We start from the raw sequence: 21,768 nt of genomic DNA, 5'->3' as shown, positions 1-21,768 counted from the left end.
GAGTGGGAATGGAGGGATACAAAAGAATGGTCTAGATTGGACCAGGGAGCGGCACGGGCTTGGAGGGCCGAAGGGCCTGTTCCTGTGCTGTATTGTTCTTTGTTCTTTGTTGTTTCATTCTACATTTATGAATATCTGCAAGTTTTGAAACAGGATTGGAGCCAAACAAAATGCTGTTTGTTTGACCAGCTATACAAATTTGTCTGATAGTGAGAAAAAGACTCAAAGCACAGGTTGCCCAAATCTTTGTCATACAATGCCAATACTCTGTTAAAGAATGCTTGTTTAAAGGCTTACATTAACACTGTGATGATGTTACTGTGAAAATCCCCTAGCCGCCACACACCGGCACCAGTGTGGGTACACTGAGGGAGAATTTAGCATGGCTAATACACCTAACCAGCACATCTTTCAGACTGTGGGAGGAAACTGGAACACCCGGAGGAAACCCACGCAGACACCGGGAGAAGGTGCAGACTCCGCACAGATAGTGACCCAAGCCGGGAATCGAACTCGGGTCCCTCATGCTGTGAGGCAGCAGTGCTAACCACTCCACCACTGTGCCGCCCTCAAAGCAGAGGCTGCCCACATCTTTATCTTTCAATGCCAATAGTCTGTGAAAGAATGAATGTGCCAGAGTAAATTGTTTTGTCTCATTTCTACTGTTATAGAATGTTCAAGTAAATTGACCATTTGGGTTGGTAACCCAAGGCTACCTTGAGAACTCCGTGAGAAATATCATTCCATGCCATATGCACTAAGTAAGAAAGCTGGAAAAAGCTGAGCAACAGCTTTATAATGTTGACAAGCCGCAAGAAGCTGACAGCTCTGGAACAACCGTGAGACATAAAACCCAGCAGTTACACAGGCTTTGTAATTTAAGCTGCAGGTATACATATCAGTCCCTTGCTTGAATTGGAGAAACATGAGTATATAAAATCTGAAAGGAAAATACAAATATTAAAGGGGAAAACTGGTGGTGCGTTCCTCGGGTGACCTGGGGTTCATGGTCCTGCATTTGTTTTGAATTTTGACATTACAAAAGATGTCCATTTTTCTGGGACCTGGCATGATTCTTTTGTAATACATCAGTCCACAGTGACATTGCTGTTTCAAAACAAAAGTCAACTGTCTGGCTGGATGCTGAGTGATAAAGGCTATCTGCTGTTACAATTGCCCAGGACATAAACAGCTCTAATACAATGAGGTTCATTCTGGCCCAGAGTTACAATAGAGCATAAGATTGGAATATTAAAGGCATGCTTCCCATTTTTTGGTCGGTCTAATATTGTTGTAATTAACCTTCCCCCAGTTTAGCACCTTAACTTGAGGACTACACTTTTCTTTATCCATTTATTCATTTATTTATTTCAGGTTTCCAATATCTGCAGTATTTTTCTTTTATTTTAGTAGTTAATTATGCAGATTGGCTACTCGTCATTGCCACATGGGTAGCTTCTGCTGGTGAGGATCCAGCTCCAGGAAGATTATCTGGATCAGAGGCCAATGCATCTTTCTCTGAAATTCCTCTCAGTTCTGCCTTGAAGCCTGCCTCCACAGGCCTAGGAGTATTCCTCCCAATACTCTCATTAACTTCCTGCAGGTAAGGTACTTGGCAATTGGTCAATTTTAGGGAGTTCTTCCTCTATGTGTATCCAGTATGTGTTCAACTGTAGCAGTGCAAGAAGTCCATTGCATCAAGGGAATCCAGCTACCACTCTGTCTCCTAGCTATGACTAGCCTGCCTCCCAGCTCTGACGAAGGATCATCCAGACTCGAAAGGTTAGCTCTGTTCTCTCTCCACAGATGCTGTCAGACTTGCTTAGATTTTCCAGCATTTTCTGTCTTTGTTTCAGTTCCAGTGTCTGCAGTAATTTGCTTTGCCTCCACCTGCGCTGTACATTAGAGGAAATCGGTATGACAGATTCATGCACCATCTTTCAATGGGTGCTCCTTCATTTTCCCTTTCAGTTTGGTGTCTCAATGAAGTCGGAGGAGAGGGCCATTTCCTGTCATTTCCTTTAAGGTATGATCTCTACCTCAACTAAGAACAGGTTTTTCTTCCTTTTGAAGGCATGTAGAGACTCAGCATACAAGCCAGTAACATTTTTTTATAGGCATTCACAGCGCCACTGCAATGGGCCTGCAAAATGTAACCTATTATTTATTTATTTTACCTACGAGATCGTATTTCATAACTTTCCATACAAGCTCCCTATGGCTCATTGTCCAGCCAGTCAGTTGGGGAAAATTTGTACCTATAATATTGTGCTCGTATAACATGTATAAGCAAGAATCTGATGGTAAAATGTTTGATAGTTGCTAGGGGATTTGTGCTTCGGTTCATTTGTTTTGGATATAATGCTGTATCAGACGTTACCACAAATGTTGCATATAATGAAGACATGGCTTGCATGTTATTGCCAAGTACAAGTGCAGTATCAGAACAGCACTAATCATGTGTAGCAATGTGGGTTATTAATTTATGAGTAATGTAGCCAAGCAGCGTTGTTCCTATAGTGATACCCAACACCATGTTTGCTGAAATGAAAGTGATGGGTAGAAATTATGCCAAAATTAATTGTTGAAGCCTACGTGTAGCCCAGAAGAGCACCTACATCTGCTTTTCTTCAGATGCAAGTACCACTAGGCCTAATATCTACATTTTTTAAATTTATCAGTGTCACAAGTAGGCTTACATTAACACTGCGATGAAGTTACTGTGAAAATCCTCTAGTTGCCACACTCTGGCGCCTGTGCAGGTACATTGAGGGAGAATTTAGCATGGCCAATGCACCTAACCAGCACGTCTTTCGGACATAACCCGAAAATGCATTTGGGACATAGGATAGAGATGGGCAGAAGAAGTATTCACCTGTCCCTTGGAATTTCATATATCAATATAGCAGGGACACATTGACACTAGGTTTTGACCCAAATAACTTCTCCACACAAATTCCACCCCAGGATAAAACAGAACATCTGGGCTACAAACATGAGCCAGACTTAAACAGACCCAAGGAAGGAATAAGTTGTATTGGGGGAATCAAACATGTTAAATAAAATAACTTAATTGAAAACTGCTTGGAAAACTATTTTAGTTTATTTGCCAATATCATCCCACATTGAACCTTGCATTTATCTTCAAGTTCCTTCAATGCTCAATCATCAGCTCCAAGCTCAACTTTCTCATAATTCATTGTGCAGTTTCAGACAGGACAAGACCCTAGTCCATCCAGTCTACTTATCCACAATGTTCTCTTTGTGCATTCCTAATAACCATGGATCTGATTTCTCAACAAGAACTTGCTTAGTTCCTTCTTGAAATCTATTAATGTTGTTTCTCTTAACTCCTTTCCCATAATCTGTTCTCCAAACTAATCACCCTCATATTAAAAATCTGTCCCTTACATTTCCTTTCCTTTTGTTGTCCTTAACTTTACATGACCCCTTGTGTTAAAGTGTGTACATAATATCAAAGGTTACTAGATTCAATTTCTCCAAACTTTTCCTAATTTTAAACACTACTATCCTATCAGAGGATCTATCTAGATCAGCTAGATAGTCAACATCTTTTCCCAAAGGTAGTGGAGTCTAAAACTAGAGGCCATAGGTTTAAGGTGAGAGGGGAGAGATACAAAAGTGTCCAGAGGGGCAATTTTTTCACACAGAGGGTGGTGAGCGTCTGGAACGAGCTGCCAGAGGTAGTAGTAGAGGCGGTACAATTTTGGCTTGTAAAAAGCATTTAGACAGTTACATGGGTAAGATGGGTATAGAGGGGTGTGGGCCAAACGCGGGCAATTGGGAGTAGCTTAGTGGTTAAAAAAAAGGGGCAGCATGGACAAGCTAGGCTGAAGGGCCTCTTTCCATGCTGTAAACCTCTATGACTCTATGACTCAAACCCCCTCTCAGACTTCTCATTTTTAAGGTTAGTCAATCTTTTCTTATGTGCCCTTCCTTGATGTTCTTGGATCAAGAATGTAGACCTTCTTGCCACCTCCTCCAGAAATTAATAGTCAAATTCTTTTAATCCAGATTCTACGGTTCCCACAGTATTGACCCTTCTCAAGGTCACCAATTTTATTCTCTGTGAGCCTAACTGTGCCACTAATCCCCTTCTTGATCTCATTTTAACATTCAACATAACCAACCCTTCATTCTCAACTGTCTCTCTTCCTTGATACATCTCCAAAACTCAGTCTCTATTTGGTTCCACTCCTATATATTCCAGCATTATTCTCATTAACCCAGAAATGCCTCCTCCTAATCTCACACTGTGACCGCCAGAATACCCTAAATATTGATCCCTCCATTTAAAATGGTAAGAACATAAAAGAACATAAGAAATAGGAGCAGGAGTAGGCCATCTAGCCCCTCGAGCCTGCCCCGCCATTCAATAAGATCATGGCTGATCTGAAGTGGATCAGTTCACTTACCCGCCTGATCCCTGTGAATGTAGCTCTCCATTCAAAAAGGGAGGGAGAAAGAAAACAGAAAACTATAGGTCAGTTAGCTTAATATCTGTCACAGGGAAAATGTTAGAAACTATTATTAGAAATAAATTCAAGGTAATCAGGCAGAGCCAACATGGTTTTGTGAGAGGGAAATCATTTTTAACCAACTTATTGGAGTTCTTTGAACAAATAACATATGCTGTGGATAAATGGGAACCAGTGGATGTATTGTATTTAGATTACCAATAGACATTTGATAAGGTGCACAACAAAGGTTGTTATGAAAAATAAAAAGCTCATTGTGTAGGTGATGTATTGGCATAGATAGATAATTGGCTAGCTAAGAGGAAATAGAGAGTAGACATAAATGCGTCATTTTTTTTGGTTGGCAAGATGTAATGAATGATACGCGACAGGGATCGGTGCTGGGGTCTCAAAGTTTTATAATTTATGTAAAGGGATCAAAGTATGGATACTACATTTGCTGATGACACAAAGATGAGTAGGAAGGTAAGTTGTGAGGAGGATTTAAGGAGGCTATGAAGGGACATAGGTTAAGTGAATGAGCAAAGATCTGGCAAATGGAGTATAAACTGCAAAAATGTGAAATTGTCCATTTTGGCAGGAAGAATTAAAAATAAGTATTTTGTCTAAATAATTAGAGTTTTCAGAGCTCTGAGATACAGAGAGATCTGGGTGTCCTGGTGCATGAATCACAAAGGCTAGTATACAGATACAACAATAATTAGAAAAGCTAATAGAATGTTATTGTTTATTGCGAGGGGAATTGCACGGTGGCACACTGGTTAGCACTGTTGCTGCACAGCGCCAGGGACCTCAGTTCAATTCCTGGCTTGGGTCACTGTCTGTGCGGAGTCTGCATGTTCTCCCCGTGTCTGCGTGGGTTTCCTCTGGGTGCTCCAGTTTCCTCCCACAGTCCGAAAGACATGCTGGCCATGCTAAATTCCCCCTCAGTGTACCTGAACAGGTGCCGGAGTGGAGTGTGGCGATTAGGGGATTTTCACAGTAACTTCATTGCAGTGTTAATATTAGCCTACTTGTGATATTAATAGATAAACTTTAAAACTTGAATTGAATACAGAAGTAGAGAAATTATGCTTCGGTTATTCAGGGCATTGGTGAGACCACAGTTGGAGTACTGTCTACAGCATTGGTCTCCTTATTTAGGGAAAGGTATAAATGCTTAGGAAGCAGTTCAGAGAATGTTTACTAGACTACTAGCTGGAATGGGAGGGTTGTCTTATGAGGAAAGGTTGGAGAGGCTAGACTTGTACCTGCTAGAGTTTAGAAGAGTAAGAGGTGACTTGATGAAACATAGATCCTGAGGGTTCTTGACAGGGTGGATGTGGAAAGGATATTTCCTTTTGTGGGAGAATCTAGAACCAGTAGTCACTATTTAAAAATAAAGGGTATTCCATTTAACTCAGGGATGAGGAGAATTTTTTCTCGCAGAGGGTAGTGAGTCTTTGGAATTCTCTTTCTCAAGAGGCTGTGGAAGCAGAGTTTTTGAATATTTTTAAAGCGAGGTGAATAGATTCTTGATAAGCAAGGGGCTGAAAGGTATCGGGGCTAGGTGGAAATGTGGAGTTGAGATTACAATTAGATCAACCATGATCTTTTTGAATAGCAGAGAAAGCTCAAGGGGTCAAGTGATCTACTCCTGTTCCTAATTTGTATGTCTGTTTCCATATAGTTTCCATATCTCTCCAGTGCCTCGATCTCCTTTCTATAACATAGTGACCAGAACTGCACATAGTACTCTAATGTCTTGGCTCTAAGTTTTGATAGAGGTTTTGAAAAAACTTCCATAATTTTCAATTCGATCTTTCTAGAAATAAAACCTATTATGATTTAGATGCAGCAGTCAAGGGAGGGAGAGAGACCTCATTCTCTGATGTATCGCACCTACCTATCAAATAAAGTATACTTTCCTTCATCAGATTTTTGAACAATCTTGCAGTTTATGAGCTCTTTGAAAAATACAATCTCTTCCTCAAGTCTAGTTGGATTTTTTTTGATTTCAGTTATTGGCCGAACCATTATTTAGTGTCTCTAGGTTCTCACCTATTGTTGCAGGACCACCCAGGTTGATTAATTACAATTTCTTCTTCAGCTAATTGGTACTCTACCAGCTGCAGAACTTCTTCCCTTTTGCAGTGGCCTTGAGTAAGAATCCATATCGTTTATGTTGGTCCATTCATAATCACAAAGTTTTTGCTCCTTGTTAATATACATTCAATGAGAATGGAAGTGAGGTGAAGACTTCAAAGTCGCATGTTACAATTGAGAAATTACACCAGCGCTTTTCCACCCATGGAATACCTTAAGTTATAGGGTGGGATTTTCCAGCTTCACTCGCCCCAAGGTCAGAAATTCCCACCCGAGGACAATGGACCTTTGCATGGTCCACTGAATTTTCTGTCCTGTCCGCTACGATTCCTGTGATGGGCAGGACGAGAAAATTCCGCTCATATGCTGGAATTTTACCGCCTTGCCCTGCCGAGGCTCGTAAGATCCCGCCCGAGGCCAAAGGAGAATGCCATTCTACGAGCCTCGCCCGCCCCAATTTTGGGACGGGCGTGGCAGTAAAATTCCAGCCATAGTGTCTGATAATGAAACAGTCATCACGAGTGCTGAGTTTCAGACCTTCAGCGCCCTCAGTGGTATCAAGTACATTAGGACTGCGCCTTACCAGCCAGCATCCAACAGACTAGCTGAACGAGCCATCCAAACTTTAAGTCTCGCATAAAGAAGCAGTCAGGAGGGACCCTGAAAACCAGAATCTCATCATTACTTCTGGGCTATAGGACCACTCCACATGCAACAACGGGAGTCCTGCCAACAGAGTTGGTAATGTACTGTCATCTCAGAATGAGATTGAGCCCCATGGTTCCAAATTTACTGGGGAGGGTAGAGGCCAATCTTAAACTGTCATTAACAAAATTGTTATAACTTTAGGTTAAGCTATAGGTAAGAAACAGTTTTCATTTGGTAACTTCATTTTATTACTTTGTAGCAAGCTTGTTAACATTCAGATATGAAGTGACAAATCTGTACTTTCCTAACACGGTATCACTGCACTGTAACCTTGAGAGTCTGTTGCATAAGCATCCATGATTCTTTATAGTATTAGCTTTACATTTTCCAGCATTTTGCTTGACTGAATTAGAATGAACTGAAGGACACAATTGAAGCAGTCAGAAGATAAAACATGATCCATGTAAGTCAACACGATCATTTTCAGTGGATACAGCCATGTATCTGAGGAATTTTGGAAGTGGGTCAAGTTGGGTCCCTGGAGGTTTGTATCCAAAACTGGACTCATGTTTTATCATGTAGATGTAGAAGGAAGGATCGTCTGGAAACACGTAGAACATTTGAGAGAGCAAGATTTGCGCCAACAGCCAGTACTGCTAGCAGAAATTATATTGGCACCTGGAAATGTTGTCAACTATCCAAGCACTGAAATACCTGTTCGTCCTATGATGGGCATAACCAATGTGGAAGCACCCAAGAGGAGTTATACCACTCCAGAAGGATCTGCAAACCACTGAAAAACTTAATGTATAATTGACTAAATTCATGTACTAAATGTTTAATTACATTGGATTGTGTAAATTGAATATTGACATTTATATAAAAAGACTTAGAGGGTGAGGGATGTAGTGATTGTCCCTTTAAGTATCCATCTGCAGAATAAGGATCACATAACCAGAGGGAACCAATCCGGGGGGGGGGGGGGGGGGGGGGGTGGGGGGAGGTTGGAATCACAGAGGTAAACTCAGGTTTCAGTTTCAGCTCTAGAACATTCTCAGAAGCTGACTAGCAGCCACGAGACTGCAAGCCTCTGTATTATAGTTACATTTCAATAAACATTACAGTTGTTATAGTTGTTATTTACCTGGCTGATGAACAGGAATTATTCGTTCACTTTAATACATCAAAGAACAGTCTGGGGTTTACTACCAAGTTTTCCCTGGGAAAGAGTGATGACTAATGTAGCTCAGCAAACCATTTTACATAAATCAGTTCAATCTCCCAAACTCTCAGTAGAATACACACAAACACAAGGTTAAGTAATTAATCCTTAGAACATACCTTATTCATATGTTCTTTCTCACCAAATTATCGAAGAAACCAGTCCATGAAGCTGTGATTTGACATTTATTTATTAACCTATGATCATAATTAGCAGAATTTAAATTTAAATGTCAGATTATTTAGTCGATAAGATTAATTGCTGAAATGAATAATGGAGTTATACAAACTGTTTGTAGTTTAGTAGTTCAGTGCTAACTAGATTGCTGATTATAAATTGACAGGCAAAGATCAATGTCCAAGATTGATATAAATTGGTAAAATTTGTTTATGATTAGACTCCTTATGTTGCTGACAAGTTGAAGGCATAATTGTGACTCTACTGGATATATAAAAGTCCAATGCATCATCTTATTCCTGATTGGTTTCCAGTTAATTATGACTCCAGGAACTTATGCAACTGCATTCTTTGGATTTGGCATGACGGAGTTGCTTGTTTTGTATTCCTCTGGGTTAATAATGACAGCCCTTTGGGACATCAGACTGAAGAACCTCTTGTCTGCTGATATGATGTATATTCCCACTTGACCTCCTGGTTTCTGGATACTTTTATGTGCTTGTAGCTGCATCTGAATAAACTGGTTTAAACATCATTCCCGAGTCTAGGAAACATTTCTTACAGCCACGTGACACACTGATGATATTGGGCTTGTATGGACATGAAATTTTTAATTCCTGTAATCTCTCATTCCTGTCCTTTCGGAGATGCATTTTTCACTCCTTTTACACAGACAGTGTAAAACTATATTGAGACATTACAATATGACAATCAAAGAATTTTAATGTCTAACCTAATCATTGTAATTAAAGTAATTACATCTATTATAAAGCCTTGATTCTCAAATATCGGTTATTAACCCATCTGAGTAACATTTGCATTACAAGAGTTGATACCATTAGATGACAATCACCTTAAACACTCATTAACAAAATTGTTATAACTTTAGGTTAAGCTATAGGTAAAAAACAGTTTTCATTTGGTAACTTCATTTTTATTACTTTGTAGAAAGCTTGTTAACAAAGAAAATACACAAATTCAGATTTTATTGGTAGAGGGATTGAGTTTCGGAGCCAGGAGGTCATGTTGCAGCTGTACAAAACTCTGGTGCAGCCGCACTTGGAGCATTGCGTACAGTTCTGGTCACCGCATTATAGGAAGGATGTGAAAGCATTGGAAAGGGTGCAGAGGAGATTTACCAGGATGTTGCCTGGTATGGTGGGAAGATCTTATGAGGAAAGGCTGAGGGACTTGAGGCTGTTTTCGTTAGAGAGAAGAAGGTTAAGAGGTGACTTAATAGAGGCATATAAAATGATCAGAGGATTAGATAGGATGGACAGTGTGAGCCTTTTTCCTCGGATGGTGATGGCTAGCACGAGGGGACATAGCTTTAAATTGAGGGGTGATAGATATAGGACAGATGTCAGAGGTAGGTTCTTTACTCAGAGAGTAGTAAGGACGTGGAATGCCCTGCCTGCAACAATAGTGGACTCGCCAACATTAAGGACATTTAAATGGTCATTGGATAAACATATGAATGATATTGGAATAGTGTAGGTTAGATGGGCTTTAGATTGGTTTCACAGGTCGGCGCAACATCGAGGGCCGAAGGGCCTGTACTGCGCTGTAATGTTCTATGTTCTATAGATATGAAGTGACAAACCTGTACTCTCCTAACACGGTACCACTGCACTGTAGCCTTGATAATCTGTTGCATGAGCATCCATGATTCTTTGTGGTATCAGCTTTACATTTTCCAGCATTTTGCTTGACTGAACTAGAATGAATTGAAGGACACAATTAAAGGACACTTTCCCTGCAGCCTCGCTGGGTGGCAGATTCCAGTTCCAGCCTGTTTGACCTGCACGCTATGTGGAAAAGAAGCAGATACCTGGCATCGCAGGATGTTAGCAACATGAAATTCAGCTCCTCTCACACAAAATCAGAAAGTTTTATTTGTTGTTGAACTTATTCATCTACAAACAAAGACATGCATCCAGTAAAGCCTGTTTTCCTTATACTGAGAACTGCAATTTTCTGTGTGATAGCCAACAGCTGCTTAAGTTACTACTGCCATTTTAATCACAATTGTTAGGTTTGTTAAATCATTTAATAGAGAAAAATCTTCATGGTGACTTGGTTGTTCCTTCATGCTAAATAATCATTTAATTCATTAACATTTAATTCATTAATCTGACAGTATCATAACATCTATAATGCAGAAGCAGGCCAATCGAACCATCGAGCCTTCACTGACAACGATCCAAGCCAGGTCCTGTCCTATCCCCTTAACCCCACATATTTACCCTCCAAATCCCCCAACATCAAGGGGCAATTTTGCCTGGCTGATCAACCTAACTCGCACATCTTTGGACTGTGGGAGGAAACCAGAGCATCCGGTGGAAACCCACGCAGACATGGGAAGAATGTGCAAACTCCACACAGACAGTGACCTGAGGCCAGAATTGAACCCAGATCCCCAGCACTGTGAGGCAGCAGTGCTAACCACTGTGCCACCGTGCCACCCAAATATATGAGTATAAGCCCCTAATCTTCTGAAGGAGAAAGGTTAAGGACTAATTTGCCTATTCCATCTTGTGCCCTTCTGTAGGCTGCTTCTATTCTATATATTTGTTTGAATTTTTTATCAGCTTCTTAAAAATTTCTACACTAGATAATAGTAGTAAAGGCTGACAGCATGAAAACATGCCTTCGTGATTAGAGGAATAAGCAAGCATTCATTTTATCTGACCTGACAGCCTATCTAAAATGATGACATGACTAAATTATGATAAAAATTCAAGATTGAATTTTCTATCCTTGAGAATGACCCTGATCTGTACAATAGATTGTATTGTCTGAATGACTTGGTCATGAATGTTTCCCAGGCCCCCTTTCATTTCTCAGTGAGTGAGATTTTTTTTTACATGACATGTAAGTTTAAAGCTCCGTTTTTTTATCCTTAATTGCTGAGCTGTTCTTACTTGCTCTGGTTTCTCAATTATAATCAACTTACTCTTTCCTTCACTTTGTTGTTCTGCTCTAACTTTTTTTTCACTCACTTCTTCCTTAGCTTCTCCATTTTCAAATCTCTCTTCATTTGCACTCCAACCGCGCCCCCCCCACCCCCCACCTCCCACCCACACACACACACACACACACACACACATACACACACTGCATCCAGGGATTCATTTAGCAGCAGTTGTCTGGGGGATTGTCAAGTTGACAACAAATGATAAGCGACTATTTCCTATAATGAAAGTAAGTTCATTTACTATCACGAGTTGTGACTGGAGAGAATATTTTCTTTATTCTTCAAATCTCTCTCATGTTCACCCTACATTATTCACTGATTATGAGAAGAGTGTCATGCTAATTTAGGGCGGCACAGTGGTTAGCACTGTTAGCTCACAGTGCCAGGGACCTGGGTTCAATTCCAGCCTTGGATGTCTGTCTGGGTGCATTTTGCATGTTCTCTCTGTGTCTGCATGGATTTTCCAGTTTCATCCCACATTCCAAAGATGCGTAGGTTAGGTTGGTTGGCAATGCTAAATTTCCCCAAAATACATAGATTAGCTGGCTAACTACATGGGGTTACGGGGTAAACCTGGGTGTTGGTGCAGACTTGATGTGCCAAATAGCCTTCTTCTGTACAGTAGCGATTCTATGATTCTCTATGAAATTGCCCCTTAGTGTCCAAAGATGTGTAGGTGAGGTGGATTGGCCATGGTAAATGTTATAAGGATAGGGTGGAGGGTGGTGGGCCTGGGTAAGAGTTGGTGTAGACTCAATGGGCCAAATGGCCTTCTTCTGCACTGTAGGGATTCTGTGCTTCTACGGTTGAAAAGTGAGTTGTGGACAAGATTAATTTCATATCAGTGTTATCTGATGATAACTCCTCCTGCAAGGCTGTATTGTAAGCGATCTGAGTCACAATCTATTGTTAGGATTTGATTTTCTTTGCTTCTCATTTGGATTAGTCTTTGCATAATGTGCAGTTACAATGAATAGATACCAAAAAGCACACTGATTCTCCCACTAACTATCCTGCTCCCAATTAAATATCAAGAACAAGATAGAGGAACCATACAATGAACCTCAACTTCAAGTCCAAGTTCCGCCTGTCATTAACTTCAGCTCATTCCAAAACTCTGCTTCGTATCCTCACTGCGACACATTTTTGCTGACCGAATCCATCATCTCAAATTTAACATTTTCATTTTTGTGTTTCCCTCGCCTCACCACTTCCTTCCACAACCCGCAAGTTCAGGAGAGCCTGGAGTGAGTAGAGGACACTGGGAACAATCAAAGCAAAATACTGCCAAATCTGAGTGTTTGGAATAAAAACAGGAAATGCTGGAAATATTCGGGATCTGGCAGCATCTGTGCCTTCTTTGTCTTCTCTCTTCACGGATGCTGCCAGATCCGCTAAGTATTTGTTTTGATAACAGGAATAATAATTTTTTTGTATTCGATCATGGGCTGTGGGCATCACTGGCTGGCCCAGTGTTTAGTGCCCATCACTGAAGGCATTTAAGAGTCAATCAAATTGCTCTGAATCTGGAATCACATGTAGGCCAAAGCAGGTAAGGATGGCAGATTTCCTTCCCTAAAGGACATTAGTGATCCTGATGGGTTTTTTCAACAATCGACAATGGTTTCATGGTTATCATTTAGACTTTTAATTCCAGACTTTTACTGAATTCAAATTCAATCTGATTCGTTACATTTTCTTTTATTTTGTTGAAGTTTGGAGTTCATTGTTGGAGCCCTTTTTAAAAATGGATGGGGTTTGTTCATTTGCTCTTCCTTCTCTTGCTAACCTCCTCCAGCCCTCCTACAATCCTCTGAGACAGAAAATGTTGGACAAACTCTGGCAGCAGCTGTGAAGAGAGAAAAACACGGTTAACATCAACTCTGTTTCTCTCTAGGTTTCTCTCTCCACAGATGCTGCCAGAGTTGCTGAGTTTATCCAGCATGCTCAGATTTGATTTCAGATTTCCAGCATCCGCCGCACTTTGCTCTGAAATCTCTGCCTGCTTCCATTTCTTTCGCGATGAATCAATGATCCAATTTCCGAGGTGATAATGGGAAACAATGCTTTGATGCTAACTCCTTGCATTGCAGTTAGGGCTTTAGAAAAGAACATGTAAGTCGAAATAAAAGAGGCGGAAGAACATTCAGTGCTCAACTTACAGTTTCACAGGAAATCGGCCACGCAGCACAGAAGATTGTGGGTAAATGGATCCAGTGTAAGTATGCTGCATTTAAGAGGTATTGGAGTTAAGTGCAACCTAATCAGTTTGACATCAGGTAAAAACGATCTCACACCAGAAGCATTGACCCGAACAGGCGCCGGAGTGTGGCGACTAGGGGAATTTCACAGTAACTTCATTGCAGTGTGAATGTAAGCCTTACTTGTGACTAATAAATAAACTTTAAACAAAATGCACAAGCCAAAAAAGTGGGCACCGTGATTTCGAATGGGAAATGCTCAGGTCAAGCACTTGAGCACTTTCATCATTTTCTGCTTGTGATTTCCAGCATTCGCAGTATTTCAACACGATATTACAAAAGCTTGTTTTAAATGTATCTTTTCCCGCTTTTGGGGGCAGGGGGTTTCTATTTTATCCAGATGTGGAGACACCGCAGATGGGTGTGTGTAAGAGTGGATGAGGTCATGCTGTCGGTGTCCCTTTAAAGGCAATTCAAGCTGTAAACTTCCGGTCCCGTGGTGTGACAGAAGGAAACTAAATGGAGAGCAGCTTATTTCCATGTTATCAGTGGGAGAAAGGAGCAGAGAGCCGGAGCGATGGACCTGGAGTGCCCGGGGCTTCGCTGCTCGCTCTGTAACTAAAGACAATACCAGTCTCGCAACGTGTGGGAGGGAAGCAGGATTAACACACATTTACAAAAACACACACACAGCCGGGGAATGTGCCAGGCTAACGTCTGCAGCTCCGGTGGAAATATTGCAGCACATCACAAAGCTATTGTATAATGCTTTGCTCTTGATTCGTACAAGTGCCTCTTCTCAACTGCAGCCCAGCTGGCAATTTTGTTGACAAGCTCAAATCATTTCCTACCCCGCTGTGTTTCCAGTTTTTTTTAAAATGAACAGTCAGTGGTCCTCATGTTTTATTGTGTCCGGGTCTCTCTCTCCGCTGCGTTGTGGCTGAAGCCGGCCCGGAGTTGCACGGATGAGCAGTGGCGACCCTGGTCCTAACCGGCACCTGGAGCATCTTGCACTATATATACCCACCCCCTCCCCAAAACACCCACATCCCCTCCACAGCACATACACATCCCCCTCTCCCCCCAGCACACACATCATTCCCAAAGCTGCCTCCGCCTCTCCAGCCCGACAACTCCTTCACTAGTTCACTTTTTGTAATACATATTTAAAGAGAATGGCTTCTCTCAGCCTGGGATTAAATTTCTCACGGAAGAAGAGCATCGCGAGGAATGCTGCAGTGGAAAGGAAAAACCTCATCACCGTCTGCAGGTAAATGGAGGCTTCGTGTACGTGTTGGTGACAGAGACATTGCTGCTCTTTGTGTGTGTATCTCCTTAATTACTCTGGGCTCCCAGTGGCTCTGCCTTGTATCATTCCCAGTAAGCAGACGCTGAGATATACACGTCTCCCTTTCAATCCCCGCCCGTCCAAGCATTGATTTTGTTCATTAGCATCATTACAAATTGCATCTCTTGGTCGAATGTAAAGCTGGTAAAAGTGCTGAGAGTGTGTGCGGTTCCTCACGCAGTTACTCCTGTTCCATTCTGACCAGAAGGATTGTATCAATTGATTCACTCTGTTCTAAACGGGGATAATGGGCCATTGATCACGGCCCTTTTATCAGACACGGGATGTAAATGACTCTTCCCCACTCTGGCTCCTGTTTCCTACTTTTTAGAGTTTAATGGATGCTTACTTGACCAACTTGTATTATTAATTTGAGATGGGGGAACCATCCCGCAGTCCAGCTCCCCACTCCCTGGATCACTGCATTAAATGGACGGGGCAGTGGGGTAGGGAGGGGATTATCTGGGAATTCTCTTCCCCAGAGGCTGTGTCATTGTGTATACTCGCGGCCGAGTTAAGATAGATAGACACGGGAGACTAGATATTCTGAGGATGGGAATAGACAGGAAAGTGGAGTAGACACCTGAAGCAGATCAGCTGTTATCTTATGGAATGGAATAGCAGGCTGGAAGGGCTGAATGGTCTACTGCTCTGTTCCTAAACCAGTTTTTTTACCCCCCCCCCCCCCGGGTAATGTGCCCCTCTGCCTAACGCCACAATTCTGTCCTCCAGTCAAAAGAACTTGACCCAAGCTTCAGTCACCAGCAGATCCTGGCACTTCTAGATCTTCAGCTTTGCTTGGAGAGGCTGGAGGGGGGCTGGGGGTGTTGAGTAGCGTGTAACAAATTGATAATGCTAGATTTGAAAAACTTATTCAGTGACTGTTTAATCTAGTTCGGAATCATTGTGATTGACTCAATAGAATAATGCTAGATGGACACTGGTAGAGATGCAGTCTCTCTCTCTCTCTCCCTTGTGTATCCATATCCAGCCAAAGTACCAGTGAGCCGCTTCCAGGCATTCTTGCACATAAGAGTGACCGCTAGGAGGTGTAAGCAACGGACTGAGGGTGGATGGTCCTCCTTAATCCCTGGGAAACACCCCGGCCTCTGCTCTTTGTCCCTCTGCTGACCAAGATCGGACAGCTCCTTTTGAGGGGGTGGTTAGGGAGGCAAAGGTGCATGTGAGCTGCAGCTGTCATTTCATGGCTACACACACATTTGTAGGAATTTTCCTCTTGGAGTTCATTCATTTCATGAGGAAATCTTTGTCCATTTTCATTTTATTTTTTTAAAATCCCACAAATATTCAAACAGGCTGTGTGGCACCAGTGTTCACTCCCATTTGTCCACACCCGATAATGTTTAGTGGCGAGTAATTGGTGGAAAAGGATTTGTTTACTCGACTAGGGAGTTTCCGACGAAGGGTCACCCAGAGACGTTGGCTCTGTTCTCCTTCCACAGATGCTGTCAGACCTGCTGAGATTTTCCAGCATTTTCTGTTTTTGTAGGTAGTTTCTTTACCGGTGTAAGGATGGACTGAAATGCTTTTTAGTGTTGAAAATTGTACTTCCGAATGAAATATTCAACCCAACAAAATATTTCATCGACATTTGTGTTCATCCAAAACTCCGTTCTCTGTGTCAGTGCTCACCTGGGTGCTTGGTGGCCCTTGTTAGTAGCTCTTGGTCCACCATGACATCCATTTAAAAATCTAATTATGTTTAAATCATTTATTAACCTTCCTAATCTCTAACTTTTTATTCATTTGTGGGACATGGGTGTCACTGGCTGGCCAGCATTTATTGCCCATCCCTAGATACAGTTGAGACTCAACCGCATTGTTGTGGCTCTGGAGCCACATGTAGGCCAGACCAGGTAAGGACAGCAGATTTCCTTCCCTAAAGGACACTAGTGAACCAGATAGGTTTTTCCGACAATCAACAATGGTTTCGTGGTCATCAGTAGATTCCTAATTCCAGATTTTTTAAATTTATTGAATTCAACTTCCACCGTCTGCAGTGGCAGGATTCGAACCACGGTCCCCAGAACATTAGTTGAGTTGCTGGGTTAATAGTCTAGATAATACCACTAGGCTATCGCGTCCCCCCTAATAACGTCCTGCAGTCCTAAAATCTTCTGGGAACTCTGCATTCTTCAAACTTTGATTTCCATGCCCCTCAGATCACCATTAGTGGTGGTGTCAATCATGCTTTAGAGTCCAAAATTCTCCCTCCATTTTTATTCATTCATGCGATTGGGCGTCAATAGCTGGGCCAGCATTTAATGGCCATCCCTAATTGCCCTTGAACTGAGTAGCTTGCTAGGCCATTTCAGAGGGCAGTTAAGCGTCAACCACATTACTGTGGATCTGGAGTCCCACGTAGGCCAGACCTGGAAAGGATGGCAGATTTCCTTCCCTGAAGGACTTTAGTGAGCCAGATGGGTGTTTTGACAAATCAATGATAGTTTCATGGTCATCATTAGATTTTTAATCCCAGATTGTTAATGAATTTGAATTTCACCATCTGCCATGGTGGGATTTAAGACCTTTGCTAAAATCTGCCTTTGAATAGGATTTTAGTCATCACTCCTGATCTCCTCCTTCTGGTTCGGCATTAGTTTATGTCAGTGATTACAACAACTTGCATTTATGTCATGTCTTTAATGTGGTGAGATGTCCCAAGGTACTTAACACGGGAGCATTATCAAGCAAAATTTGACTGAGTCAAAATATGATTTCACACTGAAGTGTACTGGAATGTTTTCCTATTTTACAGAACCTATACAAATGTAAATTATCAACTATAAATGAATGTCCTCATCCAATATCATGTAGTGATATGTAAATTTTTTTACCTATTGTGATGTGTAATATCTTTTTTAAAATACCACCTTATGTGGCTCAGTGAGGTGCTCCTGTGAGGTGCCTGGAGATAGTTCATTGCATTAAAGGTGCTATATAAGTTGTTCACCTTTTGTTGGGATCGTCCAAATTATAAATCAGCAGGAAACGTTGTTAGCATCATTATAACTGAGCAATGGGAGCATGGCCAGGTGACGCATTGAATTTACAGATCAGGAGGGGCTCCAGTTTGATGATTGGTCTGAGATCTGGAGATCTCATCTGGGATGATTGCTGAAGTCCTACAACTTGCCTCAAGTATAGGGTAGCACGGTGGCGGAGTGGTTAGTACTACTGCCTCACAGCGCCAGCGACCCGGGTTTGATTCTGCACTTGGGTGACTGTGCAGAGTCTGCATGTTCTCCCCGTGTCTGCGTGGGTTTCCTCCGGGTGCTGCGTGGGTTTCCTCCAGGTGCTCTGGTTTCCCCCCTCAATCTGAAAGACGTGCTGGTTAGGTACATTGGCTATGCTAAATTCTCCCTCAGTGTACCCGAACAGGCACCAGAGTTGGCAACTAGGGGATTTTCACAGTAACCTCATTGCAGTTAAAATGTAAGTCTACTTGTGATACTAATAAATAAACTTAAAACATCATGTTTTGCCTTACAATTCAGTGACTGCTCATGAACATTGTACATGTAGGTAATGGGTGAGAAGAAGACTTGCCTCATGTTTGATTGTCTGAGTAACATACTTTTTTAAAATTTATATCCAATTCAATCCAATCAAAGTCCAATTTAAAGCCTCAACAAGTGAGACATTCCAGATCCAAGCTCACAAGACAGGCTCACCACTTTCTGTTTTGGGCTTGATCTACATGATCCAAGCTGATTGGAGCAGGCATTGCACCTCCTCCAAGGCTTGATCTCATTTGCATCTTAGCGAAAAGGTCTCGATGCCACTTTAAAAAATTGCTTCCAATGAAACCTCAGTGCAACCTCATGACTTCAACCAAGTGCAGGACAGCAAAACTACACTTGATCTTAGCCAAAAGGCCAAGAAGCGATTGTCTGAGTAACATACTTTAAAAAAAATTATTTATCCAATACAATCAAATCAAGTCCAATTCAGAGTCTCAACGAGTGAGACATTCCCGATCCAAGCTGACAAGACGGGGCTCTCACCTCCTGTCTTGGGCTTGATCTACATGATCCAAGCTGATTGGAGTAGGCATTGCACCTCCTCCAAGGCTTGATCTCATTTGTATCTTAGCCAAAAGGCCGAGATGCCGCTTTTAAAAATTGCTTCAAATGAAGCTAAAATGTAACCTAATGACTTCAACCAAGTACAGCATGTTGATACTACACTTGATCTTAGCCTTGTCTGAGTAACATACTCTCTTGCTCACAGATAGGGATGACATTGGGATAAACTAGCAGAAGGCTGGCAGTGCCTTCACGACACACGACAGCGCAGAGTCGCTGAGCAGAAACTGATAGCCAAGTTCCGCACACATGAGGACGGCCTAAACCGGGATGTTGGATTTATGTCACATTATCAGTAACCCCCACAGCTTGCCTCCTGGGCTTGTAGAATCTCACTAGCTGTTCTGTCTGGAGACAATACACATTTCTTTAACCTGTGTTTAATGTTCCCTTCACCCACATTGTCTGTACCTTTAAGACCTGGCTGGCTGTAGGATTTGCGTTCTAATCAGTATTCTGTAACTTGATTTTGTCTGTTTGCACTGTTTGAGAGCACATTTCCACTCCATCTGACGAAGGAGCAGTGCTCCGAAAGCTTATGGTATTTGCTACCAAATAAACCTGTTGGACTTTAACCTGGTGTTGTGAGACTTCTTACAGTGTTTGAGGAGCCACACTGAGTCGGCATCTTTAGGTTAGAGTGAGAAAAAATAAGTTCCAGCTGTCTTAAATTTGTTCCAGACTTAAAACAAAATGCATTTTCAAGAAGCTAAATGAAATGTCATCATTTATTTTGAAAAAATGAATAAAACTGCTGCTCTAAACCTACTTTCACTTCTTTAAAACCTGCTGTTGTTTTTGACAGCAATTAAGAGAGAGAGGAAATGGGAAGTAAAGTAATATGCTTAAATTTCATCATATGATGATGGTAAATGTTACTCAATCTTCTCCACGTGATTTGTTTAAGCACAATGCAAAACCAGATCAGAATCGTTTTAACTATTTTTCCTATTGCTTCACTGAAGTCAAGTGATCTAGCATTAAGTCAGAGAGGATATTGGTCATCCCGTACAAGTAATTGAACTGATGGTTCTGTCAAAAATTTGTATCAAAGAGTGATTGCCAGCTGATCCTATGTTCCATGATGCAATAGTCCTGGGTGGATATGGTTAGGCTGGGTTCCTCAGTTATGTGCCTTGAGGGATGTTACTGAGGTCCAATTTTTCTCCTATCCAGACCTTTATGGAATCTCCTGAGGTTGTGACAACTCGCTCTCAAAATAGGGGGAAATTGCAGCTACATCTGTTTGGCATTGGGGTCCTTCTAGATGCTCCTAAAGGATTTTCAGGCAGAGACAGTCAATCCGCCACTCATCAGTTCTGCCCTGGGAACTCTTTCTGTTCCCTCATCAGTACTTAGGGCAGTACAGTGGTTGGCACTGTTGCCACACAGTGCCAGGGACCCAGGTTCGATTCCCACTTGGGTGACTGTCTGTGCGGAGTCTGCATGTTTTCCCCATGTCTGCTTGGGTTTCCTCCAGGTACTCCGGTTTCCTCCCGCAGTCCAAAAATGTGCTGGTTAGGTGCATTGGCCATGCTAAATTCTCCCTCAGTGTGCCCGAACAGGCGCTGGAGTGTGGCAACTAGGGGATTTTCACAGTAATTTCATTGCAGTGTTAATGTAAGCCTACTTATGATGCTAATAAATAAACTTAAAACTTGGCTTCCAGAGTTACAATAGCAGCGTACATTTATATGGTGCCTTTTAATGTATTAAAATGTCCCAAATCACTTCACAGGATCATAATACGACACAAAATTAATACTGAACCAGAGAAACTGACATTTGGACAGGTGACCAACCATTTTTGTCAGAGTTTTTATAGAAAGGTGGACAGACCAAGGGGCTTTAGGAAGGTAATTCCAGAGCTTGGGGCCGAGATTACGTTGTGAAGGAGCTAGGGATGTGCAAGAAGCTGGAGTTGAAGGAACATTGAGCTCTTGGAGGGTTATGTGCCTTGAAGAATTTAGAGATGGGGGGAATGAGGCAAAAGAAGGATTTAGAAAAGTAGAAACTAGAAGCAGGAGCAGGCCATTTGGCCTTTCAAGTTTGCGCTGCCATTCATTTTGATCATGGCTGATCACCAAATTCAATATCTTGATCCCCTTAGCCGCAAGAGCTATATCTAATTTCTTCTTGAAATTAGACAACATTTTGGCCTCAGCTACATTTCATGGTAGTGAATTCTACACATTCATTTGATTTGATTTATTATTGTTATATATATTAACATACAATGAAAAGTATTGTTTCTCCTGCGCTATAAAGGCAAAACATACTGTTCGTAGAGAAGGAAACGAGAGAGTGCAGAATGTAGTGTTACAATCATAGCTAGGGTGAAGAGAAAGATCAACTTAATGCAAAGTAAGTCCATTCAAAAGTCTGAAAGCGGCAGGGAAGAAGCTGTTCTTGAGTCGGTTGGTACGTGACCTCAGACTTTTGTACCTTTTTCCCAAAGAAGAAGGTGAAAGAGAGAATGTCCAGGGTGCGTGAGATCCTTAA

General features: G+C 41.8%; 1 protein-coding gene across 1 annotated transcript in view; it reads left to right on the top strand.

Annotated features, from left to right (window-relative positions):
- Positions 1-14,307: 14,307 nt before the first annotated feature.
- The window catches only part of rundc3b (RUN domain containing 3b), a 102,912-nt gene continuing 95,451 nt past the window's right edge, over positions 14,308-21,768 (top strand). The window contains exon 1 of the mRNA XM_078235040.1: positions 14,308-15,079. Within this exon, the coding sequence (XP_078091166.1) occupies positions 14,985-15,079 (95 nt within the window). The 5' untranslated portion in view covers positions 14,308-14,984. The remainder of the gene's footprint in view (positions 15,080-21,768) is intronic.

Source organism: Mustelus asterias, chromosome 2 (assembly GCF_964213995.1).
Source record: "Mustelus asterias chromosome 2, sMusAst1.hap1.1, whole genome shotgun sequence".
Lineage (NCBI taxonomy): Eukaryota > Metazoa > Chordata > Chondrichthyes > Carcharhiniformes > Triakidae > Mustelus > Mustelus asterias.
Note: the sequence above shows the minus strand (reverse complement) of the source record. Positions and strands in the feature narration are given on the sequence as shown.